The sequence below is a fragment of the Sesamum indicum genome, linkage group LG9, assembly GCF_000512975.1.
Source record: "Sesamum indicum cultivar Zhongzhi No. 13 linkage group LG9, S_indicum_v1.0, whole genome shotgun sequence".
NCBI lineage: Eukaryota > Viridiplantae > Streptophyta > Magnoliopsida > Lamiales > Pedaliaceae > Sesamum > Sesamum indicum.
In genome coordinates this window covers 3,294,407-3,306,795 of record NC_026153.1, presented here as the reverse complement: position 1 = coordinate 3,306,795, position 12,389 = coordinate 3,294,407, and the positions used below count along the sequence as shown (strand labels likewise).

At 33.1% G+C, this 12,389-nt stretch overlaps 1 protein-coding gene across 2 annotated transcripts; it reads left to right on the top strand.

Annotated features, from left to right (window-relative positions):
• LOC105170431 (abscisic acid 8'-hydroxylase 2) lies at positions 934–6,227 on the top strand. Of its 2 annotated transcripts, XM_011091192.2 has the most exons (9): positions 934–1,264; positions 1,434–1,758; positions 2,115–2,264; positions 2,645–2,893; positions 3,941–4,033; positions 4,356–4,541; positions 5,131–5,249; positions 5,727–5,918; positions 6,042–6,123. In XM_011091192.2, exons 1-8 carry the CDS (start codon positions 1,014–1,016, stop codon positions 5,794–5,796), a joined length of 1,443 nt encoding a protein of 480 aa, XP_011089494.1. In that variant the 5' UTR covers positions 934–1,013; the 3' UTR covers positions 5,797–5,918; positions 6,042–6,123. The 2 variants fall into 2 exon arrangements, with proteins under 2 accessions (XP_011089494.1, XP_011089493.1); XM_011091191.2 differs by lacking the exon at positions 5,727–5,918 and having other exon boundaries at positions 6,042–6,227.

The window sequence follows — 12,389 nt, the reverse complement described above, 5'->3', positions numbered from 1 at the left end:
CCATCCAAGACACCATAAAATAATTTGAATAGTACATGAGAACGTTTCTATTAGTGTTTTTGGGATGTATTGTATGAATGCCTACTCCTTCATCTGTTCGTCTAAATGATTGCCCATTAACAGTCATGAACTTATCAAAAATTAAATTAATTAAAAAAATATGATCTTATTATATGGAAAAAATAAAACAGAACCAGATTATTAAAATATGTACATACATGACACTTAACAAAAATATTGCTCCTATTTTATCATATAAGTATTATAATTACCCCCCCCCCCAAAAAAAAAATCATAACATCATCTCTAGTCCTAATTTGGTGGTTTTGTTTCGAATTAAATTTTTTATTTTAATTTATATTATATTATTATTTTTTATATACATACGCGACGTGTATATATATATAATTTACATTATTATTTTTATATAAGAACTTTTTTTGCATATATTTTCTATTTTATTTTACATAAACATGCAACAGGATATGTATAAATAATTTGCCATCAATTTTATTAATATATATATATAAATAGAACAAAAAATACAATAAAAAATTCAATTCATCCATAACCATATCCAAATAATTAACAATGTAGATCAACATAATATTGTTACTGAAAAGTCAGAACAAAATCTGCAATTTGGGCAGTCAACTTTGAGATATTTAGGGTGGGGATGGAGTCTGGTATGAAGAGAATACTAGACTTTCAACTTTACAGGCAACCCAAAAATAATTAAATAAAATCAAAATTCTCTCATATTTTATTCTTCACAAATAATACACGTGGTCCCTATTAATTGGATCTTTCCTTCCAAATCACCAACAATTGACTCTCTCCCCATTCACCCGCAGATTATAATCCCTATAACGCTTATATATATATATATATATATATATATATATTAGGCTACGCAGAGTAATGTATGTAAGGTTAAGGTTCACCGCTGGGTGGCAGATACTCTTTCTGTATACATACACTTGCTGTCTAACTTAGCTTCTGCCACCTCCAACATGCACTCTTTCTTCTTCTTCTTCTCATCTATCCCAACTCCATTTCTTCATCAGATTATGCCCATCATCTTTATAGTTTCTTTGCTGCTTGTGCTTGGATCACTTCTATTCCTCCTTCAATGGAAATGGTGTCAGCCCACACTACACAAACACCGCCTTCCTCCCGGTTCCATGGGCTGGCCTTACGTAGGGGAAACCCTCAAGCTCTACACTCAACACCCCAACACCTTCTTTTCCGTCAGGCGGAAAAGGTAATTTAACTTACAGATTGCGCACCAACACCAATTCATATACCAACTAGTTTTGTAGCATGGTGTTTGGCTTGTTAGACTAAGTTTAAACGATTACAGTGTACCGTTGCTAACAGTTATAACTTATCGTCGCACTTTCCTCGGCGTTGTTGTTTGGTTTTTCTGCCAGGTATGGTAACATATTCAAGAGCCACATATTGGGGTGCCCTTGCGTGATGATTGCGAGCCCGGAAGCAGCAAAGGTAGTTCTGGTGAGCAAAGCCCATCTCTTCAGGCCGACGTATCCGCCGAGTAAGATGAAAATGATAGGACCGGAGGCGCTCTTCTTCCACCAAGGTGATTACCATTTGATGCTCAAGAAGTTGGTTCAGGCCTCGTTTTCGCCCTCCGCGATTAGAGGATCGGTGCCCGCAATCGAAAATATAGTCCTCAGCTTCCTCCCCGTTTGGGACAACAGTACCACTCTTATATGCACTTTGCAAGAGATGAAAAAGGTAAGTAAAGTAAGGGATTGTTTGAATAAGCTGTAGCGATATTTGTAAATTTTACTATAACAAAAATTACAGAATATTTGATAACAAAAGTGAAAAAGTGGAAACAAAAACTAACTATGATTATGGTTTGGAAAAGAAAGTTCAATATTTATAATTTTACAAATAAATTGAAAAAGTTGGTAGAGAGAAGCATATATATAGCTTTTGATTCAAATGAATTTAGTTTAAGAAGTTCAAATGCATAAACGATAAATCAAACTACTTTTTTTTTTTTTTAATTTATTTTCGACAAAAAACTGATAATCACTTAAGTTACATGATCTACGAGGGGTCTTTGATTTTTGTTTGTTTTTCAGTATGCTTTTGAGGTGGCTATGATTTCAGCGTTTGGTGACAACCCAGAACCAGAAACGGAAGGAATCAGATGTTTGTACCAAAACTTAGAGAAAGGCTACAATTCAATGCCTTTGGATTTTCCGGCTACTCCATTCCACAAAGCAATGAAGGTAAAGTACTCATGTAGTGTACATATTGGATTTGTGGATTAATTGTCTCAACCCTGACAACAAAGTCTTTCAATATTGACAAATGACCATCTCTATGTTTTTTAATTTGTCCTAAAATACATGATATGTATACGTATACGTGTACATGAGTTACGCCGGCCAAGTCCTTTATTTTAAATTCATAGAATTTTATAATATATTATTTCAGTACTTCACATATATTCGTTACAAATAACGTGGATTTTATAAGGCGTAGCATGCATATTTGAAATGAATATTTAACGTTGTCGTTTAGTGATGATTTACCTAAAGGAATGCGAGATATATTCTCATAATTGGCGTATAAATCGAGTGGTTGGTGATGTTTATGAACGAAATAGGCGAGGAAGGCATTGGATGAGACGTTGAGGAGATTAATAGAGAAGAGAAGAGGAAGTGGGGAAGCCGGAAAAGGGTTATTGGGAATTTTGTTGGCAGCTCAGAAGCAGAAGCTGAATCAATTGAGTGATTCTCAAGTAGCAGATAACATTATAGGAGTAATATTTGCGGCTCATGATACAACGGCAAGCGTCCTCACTTGGCTGCTCAAATACTTGCATGATAATCCCAATGTCTTGGAAGCTGTCCAGGTAAGTAAATACTTCATATGCTCCATTAACAATCACATTAGTTACCACGTTTATTCTATGTTCTGTTTAGAAAATTCTGATGTCAGTGTTTTAGATGACGGGATATTTTTACAGAATCGATAATATGCAGAACGTTTTGAGATGGCCCATTGAATTTTCAAATCCAAATAATATTCTATTTTTTATTTGATTTAATATTCAAATATATAAAGATTACGTCATTTATGTTTTTTCTAAAAAAATACACAATGATATGTATATGTTAAATAAAATAGAATATTTAAATTGGAACGGAAATTCCACTCTAATGTTTCATTGCGTATATTTCCTATCAAAAATATACATTGAAGTTGCATACCACGTTTTTTTATTATGTAAAAGAGATTTACCTATATATACAAGGAGGAAAAGCTAGTAAAACATGTCGAATACAATCTCATTTCAGGAAATATTTTTTTCTTTACATATATTTATCTATAATTTTTTTTACCAAAATATATATTTTAGTACGTACTTTATAAAGAGCATAGCACACTCTCTCTGATCATTGCATTTTAATTATTCATATTTTACATATTACATTAATTATAATTATTATAAATCAAAAAATTCTTTACATCTCAATTAGATTGAGAAATAATTCCCCTAATTTATAGTTTTTTTTACACAAATTATCCATGTATTTTATAATTGTGCACACACCCATCATAAACGTCGAAATTATTTACATAAATTATCCCTATTTCTTAAAAATATTACAGATCCACCCTCCAAAACAATTACCATCATTATACAAACTATTTATATTTTTTTTAAAGTAGTTTATAACGATATAAATAACAAAAAATAATTTAAATAAACAGAGAATAAAAACCACTCTCGACCTAACATTTCTGGTCTTCCCGACGACGTGCTTAATTCCTTATATTTACTTTTGACTCCTATAATCGGTCTTTGGATAAGTATATATAGTTGTGATGTCTGATTTCACATCAATCTTAATGTTTGAAGTTTTTACCATGACAAGATTAAGTAAATGTATGACAGAGGGAGCAAGAGGGAATTCGACGCAAACTACAACTACAAGACAAACGGGGGCTTACGTGGGATGATACCCGACATATGTCGCTGACTAGCAGGGTACCTCTTTTTCTCTTTCCTCATTTTTTACATGCTTTACTATTTTATTTCTCCTCTGATTAACACAACAATTGACAAAACCCTCCCATTTTCTTGTACAAAAGTACATCATTTCATATAAAATATTAAAACACAATATAAAAAAATATCTTGAAAAGTTAAAATGCAACAAGCATTTATTCTATTTATAAAATTATAGATACACTATTTTGAAATTGTAGATATATTACAGGGATTGTACCTATAACTTTACAAGTAATGAAGAAGAATTGTCTATATAATAATTTTACTTATGTACTTTTACGTATTGTGATGTAATTAGGTGATTCAAGAGACGTTACGGAGTGCTAGCATTCTATCCTTCACGTTCAGAGAAGCAGTGGAAGACGTGGAATTCCAAGGTTATGTCATCCCCAAAGGTTGGAAGGTTCTCCCTCTCTTCAGAAGCATTCACCATTCTTCTGATTTCTTCCCCCAACCAGAAAAATTCGACCCTTCAAGATTTGAGGTATAGAGGACGCTCTAAATTACCAAGTTCATTTGATTTGGTTTGGAACAAAAATTAAGACAGGAAGAAAAGAAGTGGTCACGAGTAGGAAAATGTTTGTGAAATTGAACTCTTGTCACTGTGAGCAAAGATTCTCGGAGTGGGACAGTTCATCTATCCTTGTGTTTGAAAAATATAAGGTTGTCAATGTTTCAATAATCTAGGTGCCCTCCACCCCACCCCCATCTCTGTCCATCATTATTATTCAGTCTTCCCTCATCTTTGGGCCTTTTCCTACTCCCATGACAAAAATCTTTTCAAACTTATCAGCCCACGTGAGCTCCTCTTGTAGGTTAGCTCCCTCTATACCCGACTAATAGCATTCTACCATCTGTCAAAACATTGCCAAATATAAACTTATCTCTGTAATTCTCTTTGAAAAAAAAAACAAGCTCCTTGTCTCTCGCAACAAACCGTCACACTTAATAATTTTTTTAAAAGTTGAGGAGATTTCATCCAACCAACCACAAATGGAGTTTGGTGCATGTTTGCATGTATGTGCGTGTAGATACATATGTATATATTTTATTCACATATGCAATCGGTACAGGTGCCTCCCAGACCTAACACGTATATGCCATTTGGAAATGGGGTGCATTCTTGTCCTGGATCTGAACTGGCTAAACTTGAGATGCTCGTCTTCCTTCACCATCTCACTACCACTTACAGGTACATTTTTTGCTTTTATCTATTATTTTATGCTTACACTGTTGAACTCAGCCCAACTCGTCTAGCACCATTGAATTCTATAAAATTAGATGTATAAGAGCCCGACTTACATGTGAATCTCGTTGTCATTCATTTATAAAAAGAAAAAATATCATAAACAGAATTTGTACATATAAAAAATATAATTAGATAGTAGAAAGATTTACTATATATGTACACGTGCAGGGATTCTGAATGGGGCTATATGGGAATCAAATCTTACTAGTAAGGAGTGTAGTGTAGATAGGGTTAGGACCATTGAGTTTAGAGTGTCCTTGGGAGGTAGAAATTAATCAGTGGTCCTCCAGAGGACAAAACTGGTGTTGAAAACTTCAAATTTTGGTTGAGAGGATTTTATTTGGAGGGTAGGAAAAAATTTTATGATCACTCACAATAGTCAACAACAGCTGCTACCTATCTTGTATTGTGTGCATACAGGTGGCGCCAATGCACCACTCCACCTCCAAATTTTAGACTCTGCTCATCTTTTGAGCCATTAATGGCATGACTATGCACTCACATTCCTGAGGCTACGAGGGGATGAGACTCAACCCACAGTCTGTTTTAGACCTGGAAAAATTGAAATTGTTATGTTGATATCAGATTTGGTCGAATTTAATTAATGAGAGAGTAAGAATGATACATTTATTATATGATTGGTCACTTTTCCTGAAAAATATATCAATAATATATATATATATATGTATATACCCTGGACGAATTAATTATTTAAATTAATGTTTGATATATCAGATGGAAAGTGATGGGGGAGGGAGATGCAATACAATATGGCCCATTTCCTGTGCCTAAAGGAGGACTGCCGATTCAAGTCTGTCGAAATGAGTAACAAAAATACTTACCTACTTCTCAATACTCCAAACACTAAGCACAAAATAAATATATCTATCTATATATATAGAAGCACCGAAAAGAGAAAGAGTGGGAACAAAAGTGTTCCCATTAATGACATTTCCTTCCCAATTATCATTTTCTTTTCTTTATTTTAATTTCTTGTATTTTTTTTTTTTTTTTTACAATCTTCCGTTGTGTAAAATTTAAAACTCTTGACTGCGTAGAGTCTTAATTTCTTGTTTTTTCTTTTTTTCATTTTTTGATCTTGTAATTTGACTGGAGTTTGTATTGATGGTTGTACGGACAAATTTCATTTCGTCCAAAAAAATATTGTTGCAAGTAGCATTACACGTCGTAGTTGTAAGAAAATTTCGCATGAATTATAAAAAACAAATTTCAAGACCAAATAAAAAAATATCGGGAAGGCAATGATCTATTTATCTCCATTGATATGTATGTAAATGATGTATGTGTGCCTTAGAAGCAAGTTGGAGGAGATCAAATCTGTGTGGCAATAGATACGGATGCCAGTAACTGTCGCCCCCTCTTACAAGATTCTTGTTTCTTGTTTGCTGTAATAAATAAATAAATGATATTAGCTTTTTTCATTTTAAATGTGTGTGGGTGCGTTCAGTCAAAATGTGCTTGTTGGGAGGCCACGTTTACACAGCCTAAAGCACATTTTGTTAGAGTATATGTGGGATGGGTTTTGTCTGAGATCTTGCAAACATCCAGCTGGCCCTGGTACTCATTGTTTTGTCAGTTGTTATGTGGTTAAAGGTAGTTAAGTACGATAATGTCTGTCATTACAGTTTAAAAATTATTGTAACAAATTAATACATGCTGCACTTTAAAATCTGTGGTAAATTTTTAAATTATTTTCTACAAATTTCCCGATACGGGGATTCAAGTGCAAATTTGAAAACTTTCTTTGGAAAAACAGTAATTTTGTATTTTAACAGGGGTTCTAAGTGTGATTAACCTTTTTTTACAAGATCGGTGATGATTTTTAATTGTTGGGTCAAACCTATTGGGCCTTTCTCATAAAAGGAGTGGACCAACTGAAGCAAACCTTGTGGCCCACGAGCCAGAGTATTAAAGCGTTACTAGTTACTTGGGCCCAACTAGTGAACGACCTGCTAATAGTGGGCTGGGAGTCCTAGTCGTACCCTGCAGGAGAAAGAATAGTGAAGCCCAGCCCAATTAGACCAAAGCCCTCCAGGAAGACACATTGCGTCCTCTTAATAAGAAATCACCAAGTCGGGTACCCAAAAAAATAAAATATTTCCTATAAAATTTAAAAATTATGATAAATAAATATTATTTACATTAGTCGAACAAAACTATTGTGAATATAGTTAATAAATATTTGACAGAATTCTAGTTATTTCATTATTTTTAATAATGATTAATAGTCATTGCTGGTTGTATTAATCAGTGCACGTTACAATTTTTTACCTTTACACATAATAAATAAGTATAAAAAATATTTTTTTTTAAATTTTGCAGTAGAAATGAATGAAATATACGGATAAGATTAAACTAGAAAGTAATACAAATTAAAGCCTCAAAACTTTTATTTCATAATGAATGGGAGTACTACTATATGATGTGATATAGTATAGAGAAACATATTCCAAATAACACATTTTGCAGTTTTAAGATATACCTACTTTCTTCACCAACTTGTCAGTTGCCATTATATAATAATACTTTGGGATAATTACATTGTTTTCGAAATTTTATGTAATTATATCTTAATCTTTTTACAATTTTAAAAATATTAAATTTAACAAAAAAAATTCTACATTTTATCAAAAAAATTAATTAGATTATTTTTAAATAATTTAAGAAGATATATATATATATATATATATATTGGGTGATGTATGTTTTGATGAGGGGTGGATGATGAAGTAGTGATGAGGTTGTGGTGTAGGGTATAAAAACAGAGTGTAAAGAGATTGGCAGGAGGCCACAACCTATCCTCTTGTGGCCAAGATTCAAACAGCGATGTAAACCTTGAATTTCCCGCTCAAACGTTGGCGCAGCAGAACCCAACACCGCCAGATGTCCTGTTCGACGTGGATGAAGACCCCTTGTACATCCAACACGTGGACGCCCAGACCAACCCACCTGTCTCCACCCTCCTCCACACATCCCTAGCGCTTTCCAGAACACGCCAAACTCATTTATTAATCAAATCTTCCCCCAAACACACACACACAAGATTGATTGTTCCTTCTGTCAACCGCTGTATATCCAAACACCCTAAAAACACGCACTGGCTAATTAATCACTTGTACCATAAGCTACCGACTCAAGAACTACTACTGTTTCTTTCTTGTTTATCTTATACATATACATATATATATACTTTTAATATACATGGAGATTGAGATGGAGATTTCCACCGCGTATGATGAAGGATGCCGTACCCCGGAGCGCGGAATCCCGGTGAGGTCTGCGCCGCCTCCACCGCCGAGAAAGAAGCCCCTACGAGACTGCGCGGGAGGGAAGAGGGAAGCGCCCAAGAACGGCTACTTTGTGCCTCCTGACCTAGAGCAGCTCTTCGCGGTGCGGCCGAGGCCTGAAGCTTGTGCTTAGGATACTGATCCATCCTTTTTGAGTTGGACATGCATATTTGCATGATCTGTTGCTGGATTATTATTCTCTTGTTGTGTGGTTTGTAGGCCGCAATACGTCAACGTTTTTCCTCTTGTTGGGACGGGGATGTTGATGATGTATATGGTCAATTTTGTACATTTTCAAACTTCATTTCAATTTTCATACTTGTTAGCTTCCACCTTGCCATTTTTTATTCCGGGTTTTCTTGTTTCTTTTATTTTAATTAATATATTTACGAATTTTTATTTTTCATAATACGGAATGGGTTTTTTATTTTTTAATTGTAGATTAATCATGTGAATTATATGTAATAAAATTCTAAACGAAGCATATATGTGTTTGATAAAATTCTAAACGAAGCATATATACTCTTGAAAATCCAGACATCGCCACCGCGCACGAGGCCTTGTTGGTAAAAATAAAAATGTAGTGGTTGTGTATTGATAAGAAGTCGAGGTAAATTAAATTAAATTTTTATTTTTAAGATAAATTGGATTATACACAGACGGTTTACCATCCAATGGAAGTTCTTGTTAGAGATAAAATGAGCTACTCATTTCAAGAATAGCATTATAAATTTTGAGAAAGTGGAACCAAATAATATTAGAAAAGACGCATCAAATGTGTTTTGGATTGCCGCAAAATAATTTTCAAAAATAGATTGAAGGGAGTGCATTTATAGAAGTAGATTGGGATTGAATGGATGGGCTCATTGCAAAAAAGTATTTATAAAATGTTAAACATTTTTTCGGAAAAGAACGCCTGATCAGTTTGTCGGAAAAATGCATTTTTAGAAGATAACTTTGATAAGAATAACATTTTATTTACGTATATATTAGAATAATTAATATAATTGAACTTCCAAGTACCAAACGAAAATTTACACACAAAATTCGGTTTTCTTTTTAATTATTTTTTATAATTCCTTGGAAGCAATGCCAAATCCCTCTAAGGGCAAGCCAACCTTTTTATCTTGCTTGAGTTGGAACTACGAACAATTCTTTTTTTCCATCATTTCCAAACTATTGAAGTCAAGAAATTATAGTGTCCCCTTACGTACAAGAGCCTTCAAACACGAAGAAAAATGACAATTGTCTCTATTAAAATTATAGATCATCACCGGAGCAGGTCCTAGCCTATTTATCTCTAAACCTTCAGTTTCACTTGGATGGCTCAAGCTCACTTGTGATCTTGGCCCATTTGGCTGGCTCCAGCTCGCTCCTACTGGCCCACTGCCCTGATCGGTCTTTGACCCATTTAATAAGTACTTAACCCTAAAGCCCCAACCCTATTCTCAATCTGTCTTTTTATTTCTCCTTCTTTTCCCTCCTTCTCTAGTTCTTCTCTCTTCATTCTTTGAAACTTACCTTCCATCGCCTCTTTTCCTCCCTTCTCTTCAATTTAGAACCACTATAAATTTAAATGTGGTTTCTGGTTGTTGATAACAAAGAAATTTGCTATCTTCCTCTTCCTCCATTCTTCTACCCGATTAAAGTGTTCTGTATGAGTCCTAAGTTTTTTAGGAAACTTTTGTGGTTTCAGAAAAGGGGCCTGTGTGCCAAGGTTTTCACGATTGGTTTGAGCAACCGTGAGTTTGACTGTCGATCTTTGTGACCGTGGGCCCTTCAGCGGATCTGGCTCTCTGAGCCTTTTATATGTTTACTCTTTATTGTTCTATATACTTGTATAGTTAGATCTGCAATTGTTTATATATATTCTTGTAAATCTGTCTTGTAAATTTTTGGTCTGTAATTTAAGGGTTCAAAATCCACCATTATTCTGTAATAGTTTGAAATAGGGTTTTGTGTTGAAGGGTTCACTTAAAAAAAGACAGAATTTGGCACGGTAATGGCAACAGTTCCAAAGCCTGTTCCACCTTGGATCAGTCTTTGGAATGCATAAAAAATGTTCATTGAAACATGACGTCATGTTCAACCTTTTTTTTGGGTTTTAAATTTAGAGCAGTCAAACCGTTCCTAGATGAGTTCCAAAAAAGATGATTACTAAATGCGTTCCAAATACCGTTTTAAAATAGTAATAGTAAATGATTGAAACTCTATATTAGAATTAGGAACAGTCCCTACCCAACGGTTCCTATATGTGTTGCAATGGATGTCCCAAAAATGACAGTTTGAAAATATATTTCAAAAAATGAGGTACAATTTGGAACGATTTTGGTATACCCTTAATCAAATATGTGAAAAACAGTTCTAAATTATCAGTTTATTTAAAAAGCTATGTGTTTCTAAAACCGTTCCAACACCCAGTGCAAATTGCAACGATTTTTTGAATTATTTTTTTTGTATTACTGAAACCGTTCCAAATGAAATACAACGTCTATATTTCAATGGTCGAGTTGACCGTTCCTAAGACTATCTCAAGTGCCGCCCTAAAGTCGAAATTAACGGTTATTTTTTAACGGCTAGATATGTGTTCCTATATCCGTTCCAAAGATCGTTCCAAAATTTTCTATATAAATGTGTTCCTCTCTTTCCATTTAATCTCACTATCTTCTTTCATTCTTCTTATTTTTTCTCTATTTTCTCAATTTCTCTCAAATTTTTTTAATCTCACCATCCTACTAATATTTATTTACTCTTGTTCGTGAATTCTGTCTCTAATTTTCATTGATATTTGAAGTTATTTTGATTAGGTAACAACTTTAACCCTTTATTTGTTAATTGATTATACTTGTTGTAATTCTATTAATTACATTTAATGTTACAATGATATATATATATATATATATTAAGTTTTTGCGCTTTTTTCTTCCATTGAGAATATTGTGATATAAACTTGTGTTGTTATATTCAACAATTTTTAAATAAAGTTATAATAAAATTTAATAACTAAAAATAAAGCATGTGCATGAAAGACAAAAATTACGTGAGGGTGTTTTTACTTTATTTTGAAAATGACGGGGTAATTATTTATTTTTTCATTATAAAGGTTTTTTTTTTCATTTTAGATAATTTTTTATATCAAGTAAATTGCATTTAATTTCATGAAAAAGGAATCTAAAGTTTAAGTGAGTTTACTAATGTCATAATCCATGTGGGGTCTTATAAAACTAAAAATGGTTATTTATTTTAAGGTCATTATCATTTTCTAGCTAGTATGTAATTGTGCACTCAATATGGTTTGAAATAAGTTTTAGGAAGACAAAAGATCATACAAGAATTTCTCCCAAGAAAGAATGGATGTTTGTGAGTGTTTGGGCTCAAACCTCTCAACATAGATAACATCCACTTGGGCTTGTTAATCGGCAGCTATAACCCTATTTCAATTCAAACTCAAGTATAAATATTTTTAATTGTTACTTAGATATTATACCCCAATCTTATTTGCAAAATATTCATCGGGTTTTATTCATGCTATATTCAGAATAATTGGGCTCAATTTGGGTTTTACCCAAGTTAAAATTAATGAAAAATTATACATGCTTTTTTACTTTTTAATATATATAATGATATTACTAGAACGCATTACTAAATTAATTTATTAAAAATATTTTAATAAATTTGTGGCCGATAAAATAAATTAAAAACTATTCAAATTTGAAACATGTGAAATTGAACGTCATTTGGAATATAAATAATGATCTTAACTTTGTTCAAATAA

Coding starts and splice junctions, on each gene's coding strand:
- LOC105170431 (XM_011091191.2), top strand. CDS start 1,014: ATGCACTCTTTCTTCTTCTTCTTCTCATCTATCCCAACTCCATTTCTT. Junction 1,759..2,114: donor CTTTGCAAGAGATGAAAAAG/GTAAGTAAAGTA, acceptor TTTGTTTTTCAG/TATGCTTTTGAGGTGGCTAT. Junction 5,250..6,041: donor CATCTCACTACCACTTACAG/GTACATTTTTTG, acceptor TTGATATATCAG/ATGGAAAGTGATGGGGGAGG.